Raw genomic sequence first — 24,141 nt, forward strand, 5'->3', positions numbered from 1 at the left:
TTCATCATTCTAGTTGCTTCATAATCCATCATCCGACACGATTGTGTTTGAAGTAACTATGTTTGACACGTGCACAGACTTCTCCAGTGTCTAATAGAATCAAACTCAGGTCTCTGACCTCTCAAATCAAATTCATGCCATGGATTCATCGAAAGCGGTCATTAATAAATCCTGTTATAGTTTTAATTTAGTTTCAGCTGAAAGAAATGTGCGTCGAGGTGAGCTTCAGGGCGAACATTGGTTGCTCTCTGGTTTAGGATATCCTGGTCAGGTTTTTCATTTGCTTCTGTCCTGGTTTTAGCCTCACACTTGCGGGTGTGGGGTTGTAAAAAAGATTCTCTCACACCATAACCTGAAGGAGATTTTGTTGTTGGTTGATTGTCATTGTTGTCAATCATTTAACAATCTCTGCAAAGATAAAAAAAATAACAGCATCATCATCTGATAAACCTTCTCTGTTATGTCATTGTAAATATGTAGTGACGTGAAGATTGTCTATGATTTGAATGTGCTGTGTCAGCCTTTTCTCTGTTGTTGTCAGAATCTGACCAAAAATATATATTTATATAGTGAGGTAATAATAATCTAATACAATGTAAAGAGTGATATATTAAATATTAATAAACAAGGCATTACCTTTATACAATTTGTTTAAACTAAAACTTACCAATATAAGGAATTGACATACAATTTAAAAGAGATGCCATAAACATTTTAAAAAAGTAGGATTGAAACATTTGTTTTTGTCTTCTGTGAACCCCATTTCCTCTAAAATTAATGCTTATCGTCTTATCTTTTGTTTTGTTTTAAATCAGATCCTCTGCTGTAAACAGATATATACCACTGTTAGACTCTTGCGTTGTCAACACCAGCCACAACAGTCTTTAAAACCACAAACGTTTTGACAAACTCTTTGAAATGATTCAAGTGTAACTCAAGTACAACAGTGAGCTTGTGATGGATGATGATCATTGTCTGGGGATGATGCAATACCAACAAAATCAATTTTTTTTGTATGTCTATCATGGATCATTTAGGAATATGTATATTCAATTAAGTGTTTATAATCAAATAATTCGATTTTTGTTTATTTACAATTTATATGCAAATATTAACAGCATTTGTTCATTTTTGAGTTGCAATTACACATCTGGCCACTAGATGGGAGCTGCTAAAAGAACAACCTGGCAAGATCCCGGCAATAACTGAGAATGAGAGGATAGTATAAAGCTACAGCTGCTTTTAAAGCTGATGTTTGACATATTTCCGTTTCAAGTTTACTTTTGGAACAATCACCAATTTTAGTGTCCACTAATACTAGGAAAAAAGGGCAGAGACCACCATCTAGTGGACTCTGAACATAATGACACTGCTTGTGAAGCTTCGTCAGACCATCACTACCTAAAACCGTTACGACAATTATGCAAGTGTATTGAAATATATCGTATTGTGAGAGTAGTGTATCGCTACAGCCCTAATTAACAATGCAAACATGTATCTCATGTGTGCAGAATAACAAATACTCATCCATGTGTGGAACTACATTTAGTTGGCACAGTTCCCTGTAAGGAGCGTGGATGGTTACACAATCATAGTTAAGTGTGGCACATAAACGTGTTGGATTAGCAGATCACTATCACGTCTTAAAAAGGAATTATGTCACACACATGGACACATGCTCTTTGGGTTAATCAAAAACATCCGAATGTGAGGTGTCAACTTGTTTTAACCTCGATACGACTGTTTCTTAAAGCAGTTGTGTATCCAGGGTTGGAAAGTGGTACGTGAGGTCGGAGCTGGTCAAGCTGGCTAGAGAAATGAGTACCCTACCTCTTACTCTTTAACTTAACTTGATGCCGTAGAAAGCACTGAGGCAACCGTATTGCTGTGGATCTGACCATCATTACCACACCACCGGCAATCTCTTGTCTGAGATCTAATCACTTGATCAGACAATTGCTAGTTTTGAAAAGGTAAACCAGCACAAGTGATCCATTCAGATGAAACATTCTATGAAATTTCAGCTCTGAAATGAAAAAAAAAAAATTAAAAGGTTTAAAACAATTGGAATATTGGAATTATTTTGTGAAGTACACCATGTTATATTTCAACGTCATGGTGTTTTCAAATCCTGCACTTTTTTTTACCAATTCTGATTTAATAACTCTGGCCGGAAAGTCCTACATATAAGTGTTGGATTGTTTGATACATTTTCACAAAAACACACTTCCTAAAACTGTGTGGTAGTGATGGTCTGATGAAGCTTCATGAAACAGTGCCATCTTGTTTAGAGGTCAGTAGGTGGCGCCATCAGTTTAAAAATGATGTGATGTTTCATTCGAACAGTTGTTCAAAACAAAGGAAAATAGTGCAGAGACCACCATCAAAGCTGAATAAAACTATTGATATCTACTTTATTTATTTGTGAGTTTATGTTGGTGTTTAATAATGAAATGAATAAATAAAGTGGCTCTTTATACATCCTCATAAACAATAATGTTTTTATTTTTCTGAAAAATATTTGGTTTTCACTGAAGTCATATTGTATCGATAAGATATCTGGTGGAAATATCGAGATATCAAATTTTGTCCCCTATGCTGTATCATGATACTAGTCATGGTCTGATGAAGCTTCATGAAACAGTGTCATGTTGTTCAGAGGTCAGTAGATGGCGCCATCACTTTAAAAATGATGTGATGATTAGAACAGTTGTTCAAACTATGGGAAAATAGTGCAGAGACCTCCATCTAGTGGACTCTGAAAACAATGACACTGCTTCATGAAGCTTCGTCAGACCATCACTAGTTAAAACCGTTACGACAATTATGCAAGTGTATTGAAATATATCGTATTGTGAGAGTAGTGTATCGCTACAGCCTGAATTAACAATGCAAACATATATCCTGCGTGTGCAGAATAACAAATACTCATCCATGTGTGGAACTACATTTAGTTGGCACAGTTCCCTGTAAGGAGTGTGGATGGTTACACAATCACAGTTAAGTGTGGCACATAAACATGTTGGAATAGCAGATCACTATCACGTCTTAAAAAGGAGTTATGTCACACACATGGACACATGCTCTTTATCACTATGGTTGAAGTTTGTCAACTTCTTTTCATCATCTGTGTACGCTGGTGCAGCTTACTCTCTAACTTGACTTGAGGCCATAGATCTGACACTCAATACCACACTGGCAATCTCTCCTCCTTCTAAGTTCAATACTGATCAGCTAATCTTTTGTCTCCATCTCAAGTTCAAAGCTGCATGTAGTCACTTGAGCAGACAATTGAAACAATTGGAATATAGGAATTGTTTTGTGAAGTACACAATGTTATATTTTTCAACATCATGGTGTTTTTAAATCCTGCACTTAAAAAAAAAAAGTGTTGGATCGTTGACTACCCGGCTGGTAATGATGGACTGATGAAGCTTCATGAAACAGTGCCATGTTGTTAAGAGGTCAGTAGGTGGCGCCATCAGTTTAAAAATGATCTGATGTTTCATAAGTTGAAATGTTTCAGTTGTTCAAAACAAATGAAAAAAAGGGTGAAAAAAAGTGCAGCGACCGCCATCTAGTGGACTCTGAAAATAATGACACTGCTTCATGAAGCTTCATCAGACCGTCAGTACAGTGTGGAGTACATGTTATCCCTGTGGTTGTCTAAATTTTTCCGGTTATCTCCCACCAACCATAAACACACAGGTTAAATAATCATTCTAATTTGTCCAATGTATCTGGCGTACTTGGTCGATCTGTCATTGAGGACATAGTCTAGAAATGTGTCGCTCTACCAATGAAAACCCTCTGGTTGACCCAAGAGAAAACAAAGACCAAGAACTAGCTTGTATTTTAAAAGAGTCTGTAAGATATGTCTGGCGATTGTGACATTTATTTTTTTGACATTCCATTGATATAACTTGATTAACTTGACATGTTTTTTTCTTTATTGTGTTACGACATTCTTATACCAGGACTGTTTCTGTTTCTCTTTCGTAGCTTTGCAACGTGAACAACACGCTTCCCCGAGTACTCACGGTTCACCTGGTTGTCAAGATCCCACTGCTAAAAGATACTGGCCTGCCTCATAGAGCCCACTCTCACAGGTCTCTTATTTCCTTCTCGACGGTCCTTCGCAGTAAGACAATAATTCACAAAACCCAAGATTCCCCCCCTCCCCCTGACACTTCTGTCCAAACAAAAACTCTCACTTTCACTCTTCACTCAGGAAAAGGGACGAGGTATTGCTTGACAATGAGCAAGTACTCTTTATGGCGCACATCTGAGGAGAGAGGTGAGTTAAGACTCTATTAAAAACAAGTAACTGTTAATATAGAATCCTGTAAAGTTTTTTTTTTTTCTCATTTCATTTCCGTGAGAAATCATAGCTCCTGGCTGTTAAGCTGACAGTTGCTTGTTTGAGATTTTTCTCTTCTCCTTTAATGGTGTAATGTAGGCCACAAGGTGAGATGGAGTTATCTTTCAAAGAGTTTTACAAATGAAATGATGTCATCGCGTAGCTTGAGGCTAAAAATTTGACATTTAATTAAAGGCAACCGAAGTAGAGGGATTTCTTTTTTTTTTATGTTGCAGAGCTTCAGTTATACAATGAGTTTTAGAGACATATTTAAATGGTTAAAAAGGATTGATGGTGCAATAACAGTAAGGAGACCCAGCGGTGAGAAGAAGACACCAGGAGGCAGAGGAAAATTCCAATGTCTAACTAAACGTACCCTGGTGATCCAAATGGCATAAACAAAGAAGTATACAAAGATTCTGTAGATTCTTCAGGGCAGGGAAAAAAACGCTTACCAGAAGCTCCTTTAGAACAAGTAATTCAACGGGAGGTCAAGTCATCCAAATCCACAGAAAGGAAAAATATTAAGTAAGTAAGTAAGTAATTTTTATTTGTATAGCACTTTTCCAGACCAGGGTCACAAAGCGCTTAAACAATCAAAACAATACTCAATAAAGTATATACTTTAAAGGGCAAGATAAAACTGATAACACAACAGGAGTTCCAGAAAAAAATAATAATTAACAAGCACAGGGCAAACAAGAATACTAAAAAGGAAAAAGGAAATAATAAATAAGCCAACAGATGGGAGAGCCAGAATCCTAGGAAGGGGTTAAAGTCCCTTGAGGTAAATAGTGTAAAGTCTACAGGTCCAGATTTAATAGTAAAGTTGATATCCATAGACAACCATAAAGGGAGACGTTACGTACTCATGGCTGAAGAGATGGACGGGTGAAACTGGCAATATCTTCGTGTTGTTCGAATGACATCACAAAAACGATCCACTGTCAAGAAAGCTTTTTTGCATCTTTGTGTGCTTTTTGAGGTTAAAGGAACCACTTTTATTCTTAGAAGTGTCAATAAAGTGGATAAAGAGCAAATTAAGAGAACAAACAATGGTTCCAGATTAAAGCAGCTTCCATTTTCTTGACGAGTCAGAAAACGCTTTATGATTATGGATTATTGAGGTAAGATGATCTTGTATTTGAACTTACTTACTTTTATTTTTTCTTATTCTCTCATACGATGACAAACTGTCTTGGTGGAGATATGAGCTGGAGGTTCGGGGAAAGACAGATTAAAGAATCATGCTGTAGGTATAGAGAAGAGAAAACAGATCAACTACTATGGGAGATGTGAAGAGGAGGGACAGGTTATTTGTCAAAAAGAAGTACAAGAAGAGAAAAAGCAAATAAGATTTATGGATGTGGTGAACGAGGACCTGACTATTCATGTCCTCGTTCACAGGAGTTACAAGGAGGATTCTCTGATGAAAAAAGCTGATTAAAAATATAATATGAATCAATAATTATTGTTAATAATTGATAAATTCTGTGAAGGTTTCTCACTTTGGTCGTAGTAAATGTTTTTCATGAGTGCTCAAATTTACAGATTAATATAAAGTATTATAAAAATGTCAAAAAGTTATGTATTGTTACTTGTTACGGATTAAACACAAACTTCATCACCTGAACAAAGTACACCATGTTTTACCGTACCACAAATGTAGTATAGCAAAATTGTTTTTGTCGTCGCAAGTATTATTTTATACGACATCAATCCAATTTTGTAGGATACTGTCTGATAAAAATGTCGCCATCTTTCGTTGATGAATTTTAAAGCTTGTTTAACGTGTTGCTACATTTTTCTTAAGATGTTTTTTTAAATACATTTAAATAATCTCAAATGATGTGCAATACCTTAAGTAAGGCTCATGTGTTTTAGTACCGAAAACCAGTATACTGAAAAATTAAAAACCATGATGAAACATTTTCATTATGGCATATTTTTTTCAAATATCCAAGTGGTTCAATAGCAAGTCAACTTGACTAGAGATAGAGGAGGACTTATCACCTCTCATCTCAGAAGTGTTATCAGTTGAAAGACCTGGATGAATGAGAACCTTCATGACACATGAAAACACTGTTTTGAGTTTGAGGATCAAATCTAGATCCGTGCCCCAGACTTTGCACAGTCAGGATGGATTCGCTAAAGCCGGGGTGTGTAATTATAATTATTTAAGGGGCCACATTCAATTCTGTGAATGTTGTTAGGGGCCGTCAAGCAAAAAGAAAGACGAGAAAATCCTTGAAAAAAAAAAAAGGACATTCGTCATTAGGCCGTGACATTTATTAAGCTTAATAAGCTGCCATTTTATTCTTGTATATATGAGTTTTTTTTTTAAACTTTTCTTCAACTAACTTAAAAAAAAATGTTTTGAGGTTTGAGATTAATATATAATCGAAAAATTACACACAAGAAAGGAGGGAAAAAATAAATAGGTGTGAAAATGTAAATGAATAATAAATACAAAATACATGTGTTAATGCATTAGAACCATTAATACATAAACTAACTTTGACATTACTTTGTCAAATCACCGAGCCTTACATTGAGTGTACTTCACCTGGATACACCCATACCATTCGTTACATTATTCAGTGTGAAGGGACTCTGAGGTCACAAAGGGATGCCATCCATGATATGCACAATATTCTCTGATGTGCTCAGCAGCTGCAGACGATGCATAGTCTGGATCAAATCCTTATGTTGTGATTTTGTAGTTTGTAGATTCAGAACAGCTCTTAGAAAAAAAAAAGAGGCACAATGCTTTCTCTATCCCTTTCACACTTGTCCTGTGGGCGTTCTCTCCCAAAAGGCCAGTGGCAGATCTATCATGTAGTTGTGTGCATCACGTGCTGCTACTATCAAGTCCTCCCTCTGGGCTCGTCCTTTAAGTGAGTTAGGTCGGTCTGCGGGATAGCATGTGATTATGGTTTGTGCCATACATTGAAACCTTTTGGTCTGTGACACGCCACTGTGAAGTCCTTGGTGAGTAAATATTTTGTATTTTATCTTCGTGTGTAACCGTCTGCTTTTTAAATTAGGCGTTTATATCACTTGGATTTTTAGAGAACACAATGACCCGAAATGCGATCAAATCAAATAAAGAGTGCCTAACATCCGAAGAGCACGGCGCCTGCTAATAAAGATAATTGTTAGTTAATGATCGCCTTCTACTCTCAATTAGAAGCTCATTCCTGCAGAGAATCACTGCTTCTGCTGCAGGAATGTCAACTGATGCCTCTTCCCAGTTATCTTACCACCGAGTCTTCATCACAGAAGAGCCTGAAGTTGTGTTCTTAATGTTCCCTAGTTGGTTTTGATATTCTTGGTATTCTGGCTCCAGAAGGACTGCTGTCATAAGAGAGCAGTAACAGGGTCACGGAATAGTGCAGCCATTGATGAGAGGAAAATCAGCGAGAGGACAAAAGCTGTCGCCAACTCGTTCATAACAAGCTCCTTAATGACGACTGGAGATCCAGCATGTCTCTCTGAGGAGACCTCTGGGGCGACACGCTACTGGAGATCTGTTATCTTTAGTATCTTTTTGGAGTCTCTGTGGTGGTGAACTTGAATGTTTTTTTCCTTTTGTGGCTAACAGTGAAGGATCTGTTTATTTCCATCACCCAACATCCCACTTCTTTTCTTATCCTACTAAACCCTTTGAGGGTTCTTTTTTTAATGGTCATGTTTTCGGATATTTTAACAGTTGACTCTAATAAATTTTTCTTAAAAAACACTTTTTTTTAAATACACAGTTTATACCTATTTGTGGCCGGTTTATTTATTTGAGTTATTATTATTTGTTTGCCTCAAAGGTCTTTTGGAAATAATTTGTTTTATTCCAAAAATGGATATCAGTTTTAATTTGGGTTTGCTTCAGAATTTAGTCTCTTCTGTCTTTTTTATTATATTCTTGTCCTTTTAGTTCTTTGTTAAAAAATAGTCGTTTTTCTTTTTCGTTTCTTTTAAACCATTTCTTTTTTTCAGGTGTTTTTATTATGCAATTACTTAGTTGGTTAAGGTTTTAGTGGTCAAACTAATGATGTCTAATATTGGAGAGTGTTCTGAATTAAAATAGATTCAACATTATCATTTTCCATTTCCTGAATCACAAATGACAGTATTAGTTGGACTCTTCATAACCATTCACCGGTGCTTGGGGTTATTTTCTATTATTTCTTCATCCGTAGTGCTTTTCGTCTTCATTCGAAAGTAACTAGTAACCTTTCATGATTTTTGTTAAGTCAAATTTCTTTCTTTAAGCTGATTTTTCAGTGTTATTCCTTTTTAAATCTCTTGCTACATCTCTTAATGTTAATTATATTCTTATAACTTACAATGTTCTTGTTTTGTATACATACTATTGAAATCATATTGTTGATTTACTTGCGTTACTTTTTCAGTAGTGGTTTTCCTTTCTTGTTTAAGCTTCCCTGTGGCAGAAGTTTTTCCTTTAACTCCTCTGGTGACAAACCCAAATACCAACGTTAATTATATATAAAGTAACTCTTCCGTCCCGATGTGACCTTTTAGCTGATTTCATTTATGTGTACAGCTTTTGTGTTTGGCCACTTTCTCAGAGGGACTTGAGGAGTTTGCATCAGTGTTCTGTTAAAGAAGCTGACCTCTATTTATTGCTTAATGCATCAGTTGGACTGCAGAAAAGGCAACATGCGATTCAACTCATCTCTCAGTCGACGTTGGCGTTCAGACAGATTCATGTTAAAATCCCTCTGCCTTTGTTCGGCTCCGTAGATACGACCTTATACACAACGAGTGGAGCTTACTGTGACCTTTCCAAAAGTCGTGACACCTGCCATAATGTTTTTTATTATGTGGTTTATCTGTCCTAACAAGAGTTATTTCCTGATCGTGTAAGAAAGTAGATAGATAGATAGATGGATAAAACTTATATTTGTAAAGCGCTTTCACAGACCAGGTTCAAACAAGCACTTAAACAACAAGGCAATATTGCAGTAAAAAAAAAACATACAAAAAAAAAGATTTAAAAGGCCAAGACAACATAGCAGCCCCAGTATTATTAAGAAAAATCCTACACAAATAAAAAGGTCTTAAGACTCCATCAAACACAGAGGGAGAGGAAGGTCGTTCCAAAGCTTAAGAGCAACAGTCTGGAAGGATTTCTCTCCTCTGGTCCGGAAGCGTGTTCAGGAACCATCAGTAGATTCTGATCCACAGACCTCAGAGCCCAAGCTGGGGTGTAAGTCTAGATCAGATCAGTGATGTAAGGAGGAGCCTGACCATGAATAGATCTGAAAGTAAGAACCAGAATTTTAAAGTTGATCCTGAAAGAAACTGGCAGCCAGTGAAGAGTTTTAAGGATCAGGGAAATGTAAGTTCTTCTACTAGAGCTGGTCAGAATTCTCGCTGCTGAGTTTTGTAATAAGTACAGACGAGACAGCTCCTTCTTGTTCAAACTTGTAAATAAACTGTTTTAATAGTCTAAACGAGAACATACAAACACTTGAATTATAAACTCTAAATCATGTTGTGACACCAGTTTGAAAGATAAATCATGCCTTTTTTTTAGGGTGAGGCATGACTTACTTCTGTTAAGACCCCAGGCAGAGCTGCAGGTTGTTACTCCATTACATGGCAGACCGATTAAGATGAGAGCAATCTGTGCCTAGATCGTAAAACTTGGATTTTAACACCTGTTTTTAGATGTAAAAATAGCTTTTTCCGTCAGCTTTTAAGCTTCTGGCTTCCGGTCCTCAAAACGGGGTGGTGCAGGTCTGATCAAACCAGTCAAGCAAACATGAGTTTGAAGCTGATTTGTTCAACTATATGTGCTTGGATTTAGACAAGCTTTTCATATGGAGAGAAAAAAGCAGGAGATATAGATTTTTACACACATTATAAAGAAGGTGGTTTGGAGCAGACCTGGGCAAAGTGCAGCCCAGGGGCCATATGCAGCCACTTGACTATATATATGTGGCCCTCAGAAGGACAAAGATCACTAACAAAGAAACTAACAATTGTATTAAGTATTTATTTATTTTATTCTTTACTAGTCTCTAATCATGACTTTAGGGTTTTCGTTTTAGGAATTTTTGTCCTCTGCTTTTAGCATTTATTAGAGACTGAATATTCAGACTAAATGTTGTGACAAAACTAGTTTGGAATGTTGCTTTGGTGCATCTTTACTTAAAAATGAACTACTTGTTAGTTAAATAAATGTTTACAGCTTAGAATTTGGGAAAAAAACAAAACATTTAAAGCATCACATGTTCTTCTTGCTCACTCGTAGTGCTGACCTCGAGTTACATAATAGAGTCGAATAGAGTTGAGAAGAAGGGAACACCGGGAGGAGGGACTGAAAGTTAATAATTTCTCTGGTTCATAAATACATATAAGTCAGGGGGGTAGCCTGGGTCATTGCTTGCAGACTTTCAAACACTACTGGTGAGTACACAGTGTGTCTGGAATGCTACAACAAAAAGCTCTTTGTGTTGGTTCTCTGTGTCATATTCAAAGTTATTATTGAATTATTTCCTAAAGAGACATTACTTAGGTAATTTGTTTTCCATTCATTTTTCTTTTTTCATTTTCTATTTTTCTTATTTAAAATTCATTAATTTTGTTGCTATTTTAATATATGCATTTAGGGATCACAATAAACTAGCCTAAAGTGACTTGTGATCTTTTGGATTTATCTCAAGCATTACCCATTTTTAGTTTTGGTTGTGCTGCATACTAACGGAGATGTTTTGTTTATCTACAACGAACACTGGTCACTGCTAGTAGTAGTTACTTCATTGGCCACGAGGGGGCAGGCTCACTCTGTTTCACCATGTGGAAGTTATTAACATGGAATTTTGGATTGTGTGGAATGCGAAAGTGCTTACGTGCTTTTTTTTAAAATTTATTTTCCACAAGGACTTTATATTTTTCCTCATGTGGGAAATCGAAGATATGTGATTGAGAGAATATAACTAGACATGCCGTGACCTGATTTATGAATTGTCAACACCTTTTTTTTTTCCAGAAAAACCTCTCTTCCTCTTTTGATTCATACAGAAGCGCTGACTTACCAGTTTTGAATGACTAAAATGAACTTCTGCTTACAGACGCCCCAAGACTTCAGATGGAGAAACAAAAGAGTGTCGAGAAAGTTGACACCAAGACGAGTGACATGGAGAAACCTCCTCAAAAGGTTAGTGCGAATCAGTTCATATTGCAGCCAAGTTATTCTGATTCTGAAACGCATGAATGTGCCTAAGGGTTTGAGATGCTTTGTTTATGCTTGTTTTAGCTTAAGGAAATCATAAAAGATGAATTTGACACTTTTGCAGCTAGAAAGACGCTTATGAATTTGTACTTTTAGAAGACGCTGTGTCCAACACAAGGTCATGTTTCTGCAAACATGTTTCTCGGGTTTGATGCCCCAACTGACGGAGTCTGTTTTCCATTTTACCCGTGCAATAATTAGAAACCCATGCTCTCAAGTCTCCGTAGACATAAACCGGTCCGCCTACTATCAAGGAATGTGTAAATGAAGGCACCAGATCTCTTGACTCCACCCCTGTTTAAGCGCTTTGTGACCCTGGTCTCGAAAAGCGCTATATAAATAAATATTACTTACTTACTTACTTACTTTGGAAAAGTTCCATTCTATAATATAATTCTCACACTATGAAATCATTAGTTGTCAGAAAGTCCAATTAAAATGTGTATAAAGTCACCAGAGGATGATGCAGTCGGACCTCTGATGCAACCTAATGTAATTACAACTTCTTAATTGGAGTGATTTTGAGATAAAGCTTTAAAGTTATACAGTTTGCATGGGTCTTGTGTTCCTCTGCTATCATTTGAATGCTCAGACAAAAAATGTGTTTGAACGCTGGGGACCTTAAAGAGACTCAACGGTGCAGACAGGTCAACACATGCTTAAAAATATCATTAATTTAGCATTAAAACTAAATCCGACTTCTTTCCTTCCGATGACTACTGAGTATTTAAACTGTTTCTTTGCATAATTCACCAAATTATACATATTTTTTCTTGTCAAACAAACCTTTTTGTTCTTTTCTTTTAAAGAAACAGTAGAACATTTAACAAATGTTGATGATAATACATGCAATTTAAGTTTGTAATTCTCCAGATCCACAAATAGTTTTACTATGTCGAGAGAAAGCTGCCAAAAGAGCTTAACTGACTCTCTTTATCGTTTAATGTCTGTGTGGTAGAAGATAAAACTCATTTTTATTTAGATTTTAAAAGAATTTGGGTCCAAAAAAAATAAAATAATGATAGACATAATGTTATTTTTCTGCTTAATATAATATTTAATTTGATTTGCTTGATAAAAATGTCTCACACACGCGAGGGCGAATGTCTTTTCCAGGTTGGAGATGGGATATAGGGGAAGTAGTTCAAGTCCTGTTTATGAGTCCCCACCCCTCATCTCCCCTGCAACTCACTATTACAAACCGTTTATCTGATCTCTACTCAAGTACATTCTGTCTGTCAGGAGATGAAATTATCAGTTGACACTAGGTTGTGTCGGCTCACTTCCATGTGTGTCGTCACTTCGCCTGAGGCGACCCAATAAAGCAATAAAGTGTAATCTGCTGGACAGCTGAGGAAGACATGCCTCATCTTATGTTATATTCTCTGACGGCGCTGATTCTTCTCTCATATAGGAAGTTGTAATCGGGTATTTCATCATCAAATGAGAACTCACCGTCAAACCCTTAACACGGGAGAACATGGAATTGATTGTAGACAAAACCTTCCTATCTACTGTTCACCTGTTCCTTGACCCAACTGACACTGACTCTTATTCACTTGCTTTTGACCTAATTTTGTTAGTACCGCGACACATTTCTGAACAATTCTCAGGTAATTAACAGCTACAATTTTACCCTGTTATTTGGAAATAATTATTTTTACAGAATCTACTCCACTGGTTTAAGGGGTATTCTATAGTAAATGCTTAAAATTCAGGGTACTCTCCCTCACAATGGGATGTTGTATCTTTATCAATCCTCCTGCGGCGTCCTTGACCGTCTAACGCTTAACAGCGTTGAGCGCGAAAGCCCTGAGGTGTAAAAAGCATTTCCTGCATTACACATTCACTGCCGCAGCACCCTGAGCCATGACACACCGGTGACACCAACATCACCGCCGATTAAGACACCGGAGCGGCTCCTCCTCAACAACCTCGGGCCACAGGTTCGGCACATCCAAGACCCCCTGAACCTGGACAGTTTGCCCACCGCGCAGCGTTTGACCCAGGGGTGTGCGGTGAGGTTCATGGTTGGTGAGGCAATGACTCCTTCTGTGGCATTTGCTCTTCACCCTCCATGTGTCGGCCGCCGTGATTCAATAATTCATACAACATAAATGAAGAGTATGGAGTGTTTTCAGATTTCAATTTTGACCTTTAGTGAAATATCCATTGGTTTTTAAAAGATTTTAATTCTGATGCTTCAATCAATTTAATTCAGATTTCTCAATAAAATGCATAAAAATAAATATTTTATTGAAGGCCACTTTTATTTAAGTCTAGTTTTGGGTTATTAGTCTACCTCTCATCATTGACGTTAAGATGTTTGAGTAACACCTAAGATTTTACAAGGTAATTATCAATTACTCAAAACTTTTCCATTCGAATGTTATAGAATTGTATTATTTGAATTTTTTAAATGATCTGAAACCTATTAATTGGGTGACAATATAAACCTAAATGTGTTTTGAACAATCAGATATGGTAAAAATGAATGAACTGCTGAATAATAAATAAAAAAAAAAGGAGGAACAAACCTGGATTTTAAACCCTACAAAGTGACTGTGATAATGAAGGATTACAAGGAGGAATGTGAGGAAAAGGATGTGACCATGAAATTAAAACATCATTCCTGTTTATATCCTTTGACATCAGAATCTTCAGATTGATCGTGAGATGTCGTGTAAGATGTTTAAACTCCAGACGTTAAAACAGAGTTGATACTCTGCCATGAAAATATCTAAACTGATGCAGCAGTGATGTTGTCCCCTGATCGTTCATGCAAGTATGATTAAGAAACTCGGTACTCTGGTGGCACTGTTCTTCGAATAGAAAAAATATTGATTAATTGAAATTAAAATGTAACAAACAGTGAATAATCGAAACTAGAATACGACAAATATTGAATAATCTAATTTAAAATATTAAAAATATTAAAATAATCGAAATTAAAATATTACAAATATTGAAGAATTGAAATTAAAATATAACAAATATTGAAGAATTAAAATGAATTCAACCTTTCAATATTTGAAAAAAATAAATGAAACCATTCAAAATTCTGATGGCACTGATACACTTCCATAGTCTCATGACCCGAACAACAGAAAGCTTGATCGCAGTACAATGTTGTTTTTATGTTTATTTCTCATGAGCAAAACTAAACATGTCACTTACAAACATTAAACTTGAATTGGGTCTGGAGAAACAATACTGTCTTCTCCCCAGACACTCCTTTAACTAGTATAAATAGTCTTGTCCAAGCGTGTTCTTCCAGGTGACTTTATTACCCTGCATTAGGCAAGATGCCTGAGCCACCTTTTGCTGGCATCTTTTGATGTGGATCAGCATTGGTTCTACTTTGAGTCCCTCATTCGTGACTTTACTCCTCATCTCTAAGGAAGACTCTTAGGTGAAAAGATATTCTAACCACTTCAATCGGCATCCATTGGTAGAGTACGTCTTGTGGATGTTACACTCCATCCTTCCCTCACTTGTGAATAAGAAACTAAGATACTCAAACTTCTTTACCTGAGGAAGGATCTCATCTCCAACCTGAACATTAAACCCTTTGGGGTTTGGGATTTTACACGGACTAAATATATCATAATAATATCAGTAAAGTTACACAGTCAAATGCCTTCTACAAGTCCATTTTGAACTGGTTAATGCTGGTAATATTCGACTGTTAACTAACCCATGTTTGACAGGTTATTGAGGTATTAAAGGTTGTTGTAGAAGCTTATCTGCCAAAGTTTGCACACACCAGAATAAAATCTATGATGCTCATAAATTGAGCCCTAAGGAAAGCCACAATTCCAATAGATTCACTGGATACCGAGGGCACCAATTGATTAGTGCATATTATTACCCGCCACAGCCATCTCTTTCTACGTCTTGTTTGAACTGTTATAGATATCCAAGGCAACCCACATTTGAAGAAGACAACCATTAATTGATAAACTATGTTACAATTATTCCCAAATGTAGGACTGTGTCTTCTTCTAGCTGCCTAGGACGAGAGATGTCTGTCATGTCATTGCACTGAAGCCGGGGGCAAACATCTCTGTTGTCGCTTCAATCCGTTATCTCTCTCCTGTGCCTTCAGCACATCCAAGTTTTGACCTGTTACGTAAAGTTTGTTCGTGATGCCATTCCAAATATTGGTTTGGGTTGGGATCAAACAGGTTCTTTTGGTCGAAGAAAACACCCTAGTGTTTGTGGAATCAGGTCAAAGAAGTGAACTTTTATTTTGGTGGGTTGAAGGTTCAACACAGTACATATTCGTCTACATATTTCCCCTCCCACTGAAGTCTTAAAACGAGTAGCATTAACATTTGCAATAGTTGTTTCTTATATTTATTAATATTTTAAATAAATGTAATAGGGAATACTGACTAATAGTTGTACAGTGATTCTGGCAGTAAAGTTATTAAAGCTAGAGCTTAGAACCAAGAAAGTCATTGATTTAAATCCATTTTGGGGAAAAATTTGGTGTCATTCTAAACTCTAAACCATCCCTAAATCACTTGACTACAATTGCTTTAATGCAATACTGTTAGCCTTGTAAATAACAACACTCTGTCACTGCATTGATTTAGTTTGTACTTCTTTACCGCAAGCATTGCCAAAAAGTGTTTATCTGTTGTGTTGTGACTTGGAAGAAGCGACGACTCTCAGTCATGACAACTCTACATCATAATGATGCAAGAGCCGAGTGAAAACACACAGTTTTCCATTAACTGGCCTACATACGTTCCTACTCTAATCTATGGACCCCAGTGGTTGAGTAAACAAGATTCCCTCGCGCACATGAAGAGTGTTTATCTAACCTTACAAAGACAACTCACACTGGTTATAATTATTTATGGTTATGGACCAAGGGAGGAAACAAGAGTTGACAGGAGGACATTCAAGCTTTATTGTTATGTAACATATATCGATGTCAATCTTTAATCGACTAGTCTGGTGAAATCAAATAATGTGCTGATGTAAGGAAAGATGATCTTATATCTGTTTTGTAAAGGAGATAAATGAGCTACTAAAGGTGTGGGCAGCCATATTAAAGTTATTGGCCATCCTGCCACCTTCCCCTTCATGGTTATTGCCTCTTCAACCAGCCGAAAATTGCCTGGCTTTGCATTTCCTCAGCAGATAGGCCTATCCTTGTAATCAATTATCCGAGCAAAGATGCTTGGAAGTCATTTTCCAGTATCTTTTTTTATCACAAACCACTCATGGCCGAATCTTTCTCTGACCTCCGTTCTCTGCGACCTCAAAAACTAAAATCTAAAAACACAGCAACACAACAGCATAAAAACTAATAACATAAAAAGTACAATAAGAGTCAAGAGTTTTGAGGTTGGTTAGCTGTTTAGAAGTCTGATGGCGGTCGTTGTTCTACAGACTCCTGTACCTGCGGCCTGAGGGCAGGAGTGTAAACAGTACGTGCTGTGGGTGGGATCCTTGAGAATATGGAGGCAGCTCTACTGTGGACTGCGGTGGTATATGCTCTACAGGGAGGGCAGAGAAGTTCTGGTGATCCTCTCAGCTGTCTTCACCAGTCTCTGCAAGCGTTTGCCACAGTAGTACCACACGGTGATGCAGCTGGTCGAGATGGATTCGATGATGAAGCTGTAGAAGTTCTTGAGGATCTTTCAGCCTCCTCAGGAAATACAGCGGCTGTTGCGCCTTCTTGACCAGCTGTGTGGTATTAAGTGTCCTGGTGTGTATATAGTGTCCTTTCGAATGTATATATATTTATACTGTGCATTTTTGTTGAGGGAACAAATAATATCATGGTACGCAGTACCTGTGACAATAAATGCTTTGAATCTTGATTTGAATCTTGAATCAAAAACTCTAAAATAATGTGGTATTAAATATTTGCTTATTTCCACCTCTGCTCACTGTACAGAGTATTTTGGGAATTTAAATAAAAAAAGAATCCATTATTTTTGTTAATCTAACCAGTTATACTATTTATAGAGCAAATGATAAGATGTCCCTGCTTTACTGCATCTTAAATTAAACTTAATATTTAACTATTTCTTTGAGCTTAAAATATAAACAATGACACTGAAATAGATCAAGATTATAATAATAACGGCTTAGCCTTTATTAAAGGGCAACTAATATCATCTCCAGCACTTCCTCTCCAAGATGCAGTAAGTCCCTCATCATGATCTTGTTTTGAACTTATTACTTTATAAAGTTCTCCCCCGTCTACATCAGACACATACTGATGATACAATAGAGGTCCAAGATCAATTTAAGAGACACTTAAATCAACACATTAGTTGCCCTTTATATTAAACTTTACTGGATCTTAAATAAAACTTAATATTTCATTATTTTTTGAGCTAGGAATTTAAATAATACAAACTGGTTTGCCCTCCTTGATAAAACTATATTTTTGATTTGATTATATGGTTTGGTAAAAATCTAAATTGCATATATTTGTTTCATAAATTATAGTAATTACATAAAGTACCATTTTTTTTTTCAATATTCTGAAATGTCAAGATGATGATTGAATTTTTGGTCTTCATCCTATAATGATTTATGAAATTCATTTTATTTATGTTATTTAAGTTTCGCAGTAAAATAAATTTTTTCGGTTCCGTGTTATCATATTTTGACATATTTAAAAAAAAACAGGTGAACTGTTGTCTACTTATCTACTTGAACAACATCCCTCTGTGTTTGCTTTAACGTTTATCTGAAGTTGACCTTTATCGTTGATACTCGAACAATATTAACTGTTGTGACGTTGTTTCCCTTTTCAGCAGCCTATTACACTCTGTCTGTTGAGTGCAGCCTTCTTCGGGGCCCTGGGGTCATCGTTTCTCTACGGATACAACCTGTCTGTTGTCAACGCTCCCTCTCAGGTGAATGATGAATTGATGAATGATCCATTATTACATCTCATCGCCTGCTAATGGCTCAGTGAGCATCAAAAAACATAATCATTTAGATTTAAATAGAGTTTTACAACGTTAAAACCATGAATAAGATTGTGAAACAAATCTGTTTTTGGTCAAAAACCTGTTGTTCAGCTCCTCTGAGCATAGCCATCTACTCACTGGGGCCCAAACAAATCGATAATGCCACAAAGGCTCAGTTTGTTTAATTCGATTATCACTACACTCATGTCTGAAACGCAATGCAAAAATCATCATCTAAAATTTAACAAAGCCTTCCAAGCTCTAAATATACCTTGTTTCCCTTCAACAGTACATCAAGAACTTCTACAACAAGACCTGGCACGATCGATATGGAACATCCATCGGAGAGGAAACCGCCACGTTGCTCTGGTCCGTCACCGTGTCCATCTTCGCCATCGGGGGTCTCTGTGGGGCGCTCTCAGTCTCCTTCTTCATCAAAATAATTGGGAGGTAGGAGATGTTGTGATGATTATGCTTTATATCCTGTTTCTATGATATGTTGGTGCTTTGAGAAAAGTGTTGATCTTTTGATGTGTAAGGCTTTACAAACATGAGTCATGAAAATGAACTCGACAAAGATGTGGCTGATCAGTAATTAAGGTGCTGTTCAGTGTGATATTAAGGTTAAAACATAGTCACAGTGAACAAGGTGGGAGTCAGTACTTTATAAAGGTAAATACGTGGCTTTAAATATGGAAGATAAGATCAAATAAAAAATGTGTTCAAGCGCTTTGTGACCCTGGTCTAGAAAGTTGCTTTACAAATAACTGTTACTTATTTACTTACTTAATACATACATGAATAAATAGCTTATTAATAGTTCATATTTGTTCCCCATTCTAAAGTGTTGCAAATGATGGTAACACTAGTCGACTACCTTTACTTTGGAACTCTCAGATCTCAGAAGAAAAGTAGCATTTATGTCCACCTTATCCAGTTTTTTCTTAGTGACGCATTACTTTCGTGGCAAATAAATCATTTGGCCTGTTCTGATTTGGAAAAGGGTGCAACGCTCACTCCGAGTATCTTGTACAGGAGTGAGAGTTAAGAGTTATGAGAGATTTGTCTCAATCATGGCCACAGAAGAAGATCAGGATGTCCTGTCTCTCTCTTGAGAGTTGTTTACATCAAAAGGCAAATTTTAAAAGCCTCTGTGTTAACCAAAGGGAGCGAGAGGCTGTTTAAAAGTTGAGCAAGGTTCTTCTTTAGGCAGCCGACCCCTCATAAACGTTCCTCCTCTCCCAGTCTGATTAACTTAAGATGTCTTCAGCGTTTTTCCCACTGACTCCAGGGAACTTTCAAGTTATCAGGTCGTATGTTTAAAGATGGTTGATCATATGAAAGCAAAGTGAGGAGCCCCAGGTAGTATGCTTGGTTGCAATGCGTGTGGTGCCCCTGCTTGTGGAACTAAATATATCCCGAGAGATGAACACGCGGAAGGATGTAATAAATGCTGCCACTGCTGTTTACCACCAGCAGACTAATTACGACAGCATTTTAATGTATTTTTCAGGGAGGCGTAGTCTCTGCACCTATTACTGACAAGCTTCCTATCTATTCATCAAAAAACTATTCCCTCCGACCTTTTTTTTAATGTTGGTAATTGGATGTCCTGCACCAACTTAAATGTTAATGCAAATATAACCTTTGGTAGAAGCTTGAGAAACACTGCACATTTGTGCTGACTAAGGTAAACTTCCGGGCTCTTTCTCAAGCAGAGCTTATTGAGACGACAGTTTGACTCCCATTCGTCTCCCCCTTAGTTATTCTCCAGTCACTGTAACTCACAAACCTCTTACATCGACTTGAGAGAAGAATTACTTCTTAACTTTTGTTGAAACAAATGTTTGACATTTTCAAATCAACACAGATGGGTTATTGACCAGGGTTTAATGCTCTCTGGAAGTCATTCAAACCTTCATCCAACCCCCAAATTGCATCTTTGTTTTTTACTTTTTTAAGGCAAATACAAAGTTAGTCTTGATAAACACTCAATTTTAAAATAGTTTAACGGATGTTTGTGTTGTGCCTGATGATTACTCTGTTTATCATAATAGCAACACAATTTTCCAGAGCTCATTTAAAGAAGGATTATTCCTTCACCACCCTGTTTCTTTTCATTTTTCCTGATATATAGTGTTTTTGTCTTCACAGAAATGCGTTTGAAAACATTTATTATATTCTGTGATCATCATTTTTTCATCTTCTATTTATTATCTTTATTTGAATTTAAAAGTTTGGGTGTCGTGGGACAGGCTGTGGAATAAAATATGTCCGATTCTAATGTTAATTCCATAAGAGTGTTAGAAAGAGAATGGAGATGACATAAATCCTGAGAAGAGGTCAGAACTCACTCTGCCAACTGTCACAATGACACATCAAATGAACCTGAATGTAACGATGATAAGAGATTAGACCAGAAATGAGGTGAAGGCAACAGATCAGGGTGTTCTTGTCAGGATTTTTCATTTTCTGAACCTGGATTTGACTTCACTTAACCTACTGAACACCTTTTAATCCAGAATAAATGATTCAAATACTATTAAGGAAGACATTGTTTAACCTCCTTGTTACCCTGCAGTCTACCTGACTGGACTTTAGAAGAGTTTAAAAAAATAATCTCTGGCATGGACGGGTCTGGATGTCCTCAGTGGAGAACGTGAGAAGTGTCCCTAGACTATCTAAAGCTGTGGTCACCAACCATGGTTTTTTGAGGCATTTGTTACAGACCACAGAAAGACACACAAAAAATACTTTGTATAAATTATTCAATGGAAATACTAGAAAATATTTTTTAATTGATTAGAGTATGTATAATAAAGAACAATTATATAAATACTATGAAATGTAATGCGTAACGTTATCCTGTGACTCTTGAGTTTCAGTCAAGTTTACTCCGAAGGTAAACAAATCAAAACATTATTGAAACATATCTTATATCAAACCACCTTGTTGCTCAATAAACAATATACAGTTCCTGCTGATTCAGCGTTAAGGGATGAGATGTTTTTTGTTTTCATGCAGTTACCGTTTATGAACTGGCCTTGCTATTTGTATTTTTACAGTGTTTTTGAAGATCAGTCTGCAAATATAATGGCAACATTAAACTGGTCTGCAGTGCAGGAACTGTTTCGGACCGCTGGTGGTGAGTGTGTAGGGAGTTCAGCTCAAAGAGAAAAGATCGAGTCCAATGCAGAGGAATTATTTTATTGATGTAGGAGCATTTCATGTACCAGAGAGAGACAGATTGAAGGACAAGAGGACACAAACCACTCGTTATGGTTGACAGAAAACTAGAAGGAAATCCATCATGTGAGAAGGAATTGGTGTTCAGATGCTTCTTGTGTTCTAATTGGCAGAGATGTTAAGCGTAAAAGTTCTCTTTTGGTGGACACCCTCAAGTTCTTACTTAATCTAAAACAACCAGTTTATGATTGGGGGCACATAGCTAAGAGGGTAGAGTGTTACATCCTCAGCTTCATATGGAAGGGTTTTCATAAAGAAAAATGGGTCAGCAGAAGATTAGAGGGAAAAAACCCCCCAACTAAAATCAAAACAGACTCAGCTAAACGAGAAAAAGAAAGTCGCTAGAAAAGTCGGTAAAATGGAGGTCGTTTCATCGAAGTTAAACTTTTTTGTTAGTTGCAATCATGTTTCCCTGGGTTTGTTCGAGTTATAACATGGTCAGGAGAAATTATATTTTATTTTTAGATTTATTAAATAAGGAATGCTGCTTTTCTATGAAATCTTATTTTTAAAATAAGGACACAGACAGTCTTCACTATTGCAGTATATCCCATGTTTGTTTTTTAATTTTTAAGGAAAACGAGTAAAAATATATATAAAAAAAACATTGGTCAAGGGACAAACGTCAGTATTTTGAGGACACCCGGTCATTTTAATGGTGTGTAGTGATGGGATCGGCAGTTCTTTGGACTGAATCACTATAATCAGTTCATTAGAATCATCCGCTCAAAAGATTTGTTCACCGAATCACTCAGTGCTTATGGACCCCTGACTGCAAAGTGCTTTATTCTCCAACTTCCTGAATGCAGCCAAACAATCCGTTCCTAGGTCATGATTCAGCCCCGAGGTTCACATTCTCTGTAATACGTTCACTTCACTTGTGGGACAATGCAAAAAAAAGAAAGAAAAAAAAAAGAAGGACGCTAGGTGCTTTCACGGACAAGGACCATTACGCAGACATTCATGGGAAATACAGCAAATAGAGCAGATCTTGGTGTGTGCACTCACTGCAGTAGGTAGGTTTGCAAGTCAGTGGCAGCCTAAAGTGAATCACCGTGTCAATTATTGAATCACTGTCAGTTTCGAATGTGAACTAATCACAGGTCAAGTTTGATCCACGAGTAGCTGGCTGTGTCGTTCGCTGACGCCGAGGGTTCAGTGAGTCATAGAATCCCTCCCACAGCCACGGTCGCGGCTGAGCTCAACTGAACTGAGAAAGGAACGAATCAGTTCATGAAGTGATTCGGTTCAGTACGTTCACTCAAAAGATTCGTATCGTTACGAACGAGACAAAACTAATGGTCGGACGTAGCTTCATGAAACAGTGTCATTATATTCAGAGTCCACTAGATGGCGGTCTCTTGACTACTTTGTTCAGTTTTGAACAACTGTTCTAATGCAATATCACATCATTTTTAAACTGATGACGCCCCCTACTGACCTCTAAACAACATTACACTGTTTCATGAAGCTTCATCAGCCCATCACTACCCAGTAATGGTCTAAACCACTCGTCCCAAACCCCCAGTCCGGGGACCGCTCTGGTCTGTAAGACAATAGTTACAGGGCCGCACAGAAAGATAAGGAAAAAGCAAACAGATTGAAACTAAAATAACATTAGCGTGTGACTCTCGTCTAGTGAAATTTATTAAAACACTGACTCTTCATTCCATATAAGTAATTCTTGAACACAAAAATGATCACACATTGGCACAAAGTGTCTAAAAGCTAAAAATACATAGATGCAAATCTTGTTGTGTGTTTGATTTCCATGTCAAGCAATTTTGTTTTTACTGTTTTATACCTGAACATTAGTCCGTGGATATAATCCTGACATTTCACCGGTACAAGAAAGGTTGATGACCCCTAGTCTTAACAATTATGTGAATGATGACTAATCTATATACTAATAAAAAACAAACTAATAACTTTATTTTCTAAAGCAAAAATGTGGTTCCCAAATACAAAAGAAATTGTGAAAACAGCCTTCACACTTCTCACCAGATAAATAAGTAATGTGGTCGGCTGACCGGGGGTCATTCAAGTCTTTCTGAAATGCATCTGTCAAATCCTGTCTGCTATGACAGGATCCTCAATGGTAGTCCATGCAGGTTTTCTTAACCGTGGCCTTTTCTTCAAACTTCAGAAAAGGAACTCTGCTGCTGAACAACGTCTTCGCTGTGGTCGCTGCTCTGCTGATGTCGCTGGGTGAAAGAGCGGCGTCTTTCGAGATGCTCATCATCGGCCGATTCATCGTGGGAGTGGACTCTGGTAAATAAATTCTTTAACTTGGAACTCATTTCATTGTTTACTTTGTTTTGCATAAAACA

The 24,141-nt window shown here is 37.0% G+C and overlaps 1 protein-coding gene across 3 annotated transcripts in view; it reads left to right on the forward strand.

Moving 5' to 3' along the window:
* Positions 1-4,266: 4,266 nt before the first annotated feature.
* The window catches only part of slc2a9l2 (solute carrier family 2 member 9, like 2), an 80,131-nt gene continuing 60,256 nt past the window's right edge, over positions 4,267-24,141 (forward strand). Inside the window, exons 1-5 of one of the 3 annotated variants that reach the window (XM_087800021.1) lie at positions 4,267-4,297; positions 11,458-11,543; positions 18,407-18,508; positions 18,855-19,015; positions 23,958-24,082. In XM_087800021.1, the coding sequence (XP_087656147.1) occupies positions 11,475-11,543; positions 18,407-18,508; positions 18,855-19,015; positions 23,958-24,082 (457 nt within the window). In that variant the 5' untranslated portion in view covers positions 4,267-4,297; positions 11,458-11,474. Of the gene's footprint in view, positions 4,298-10,783; positions 10,793-11,457; positions 11,544-18,406; positions 18,509-18,854; positions 19,016-23,957; positions 24,083-24,141 lie in introns of those variants that run through there. The other 2 variants (XM_087800023.1, XM_087800022.1) reach the window with 2 other exon arrangements.

The sequence above is a fragment of the Callionymus lyra genome, chromosome 10, assembly GCF_982586985.1.
Source record: "Callionymus lyra chromosome 10, fCalLyr1.hap1.1, whole genome shotgun sequence".
Classification (NCBI taxonomy): Eukaryota; Metazoa; Chordata; class Actinopteri; order Syngnathiformes; family Callionymidae; genus Callionymus; species Callionymus lyra.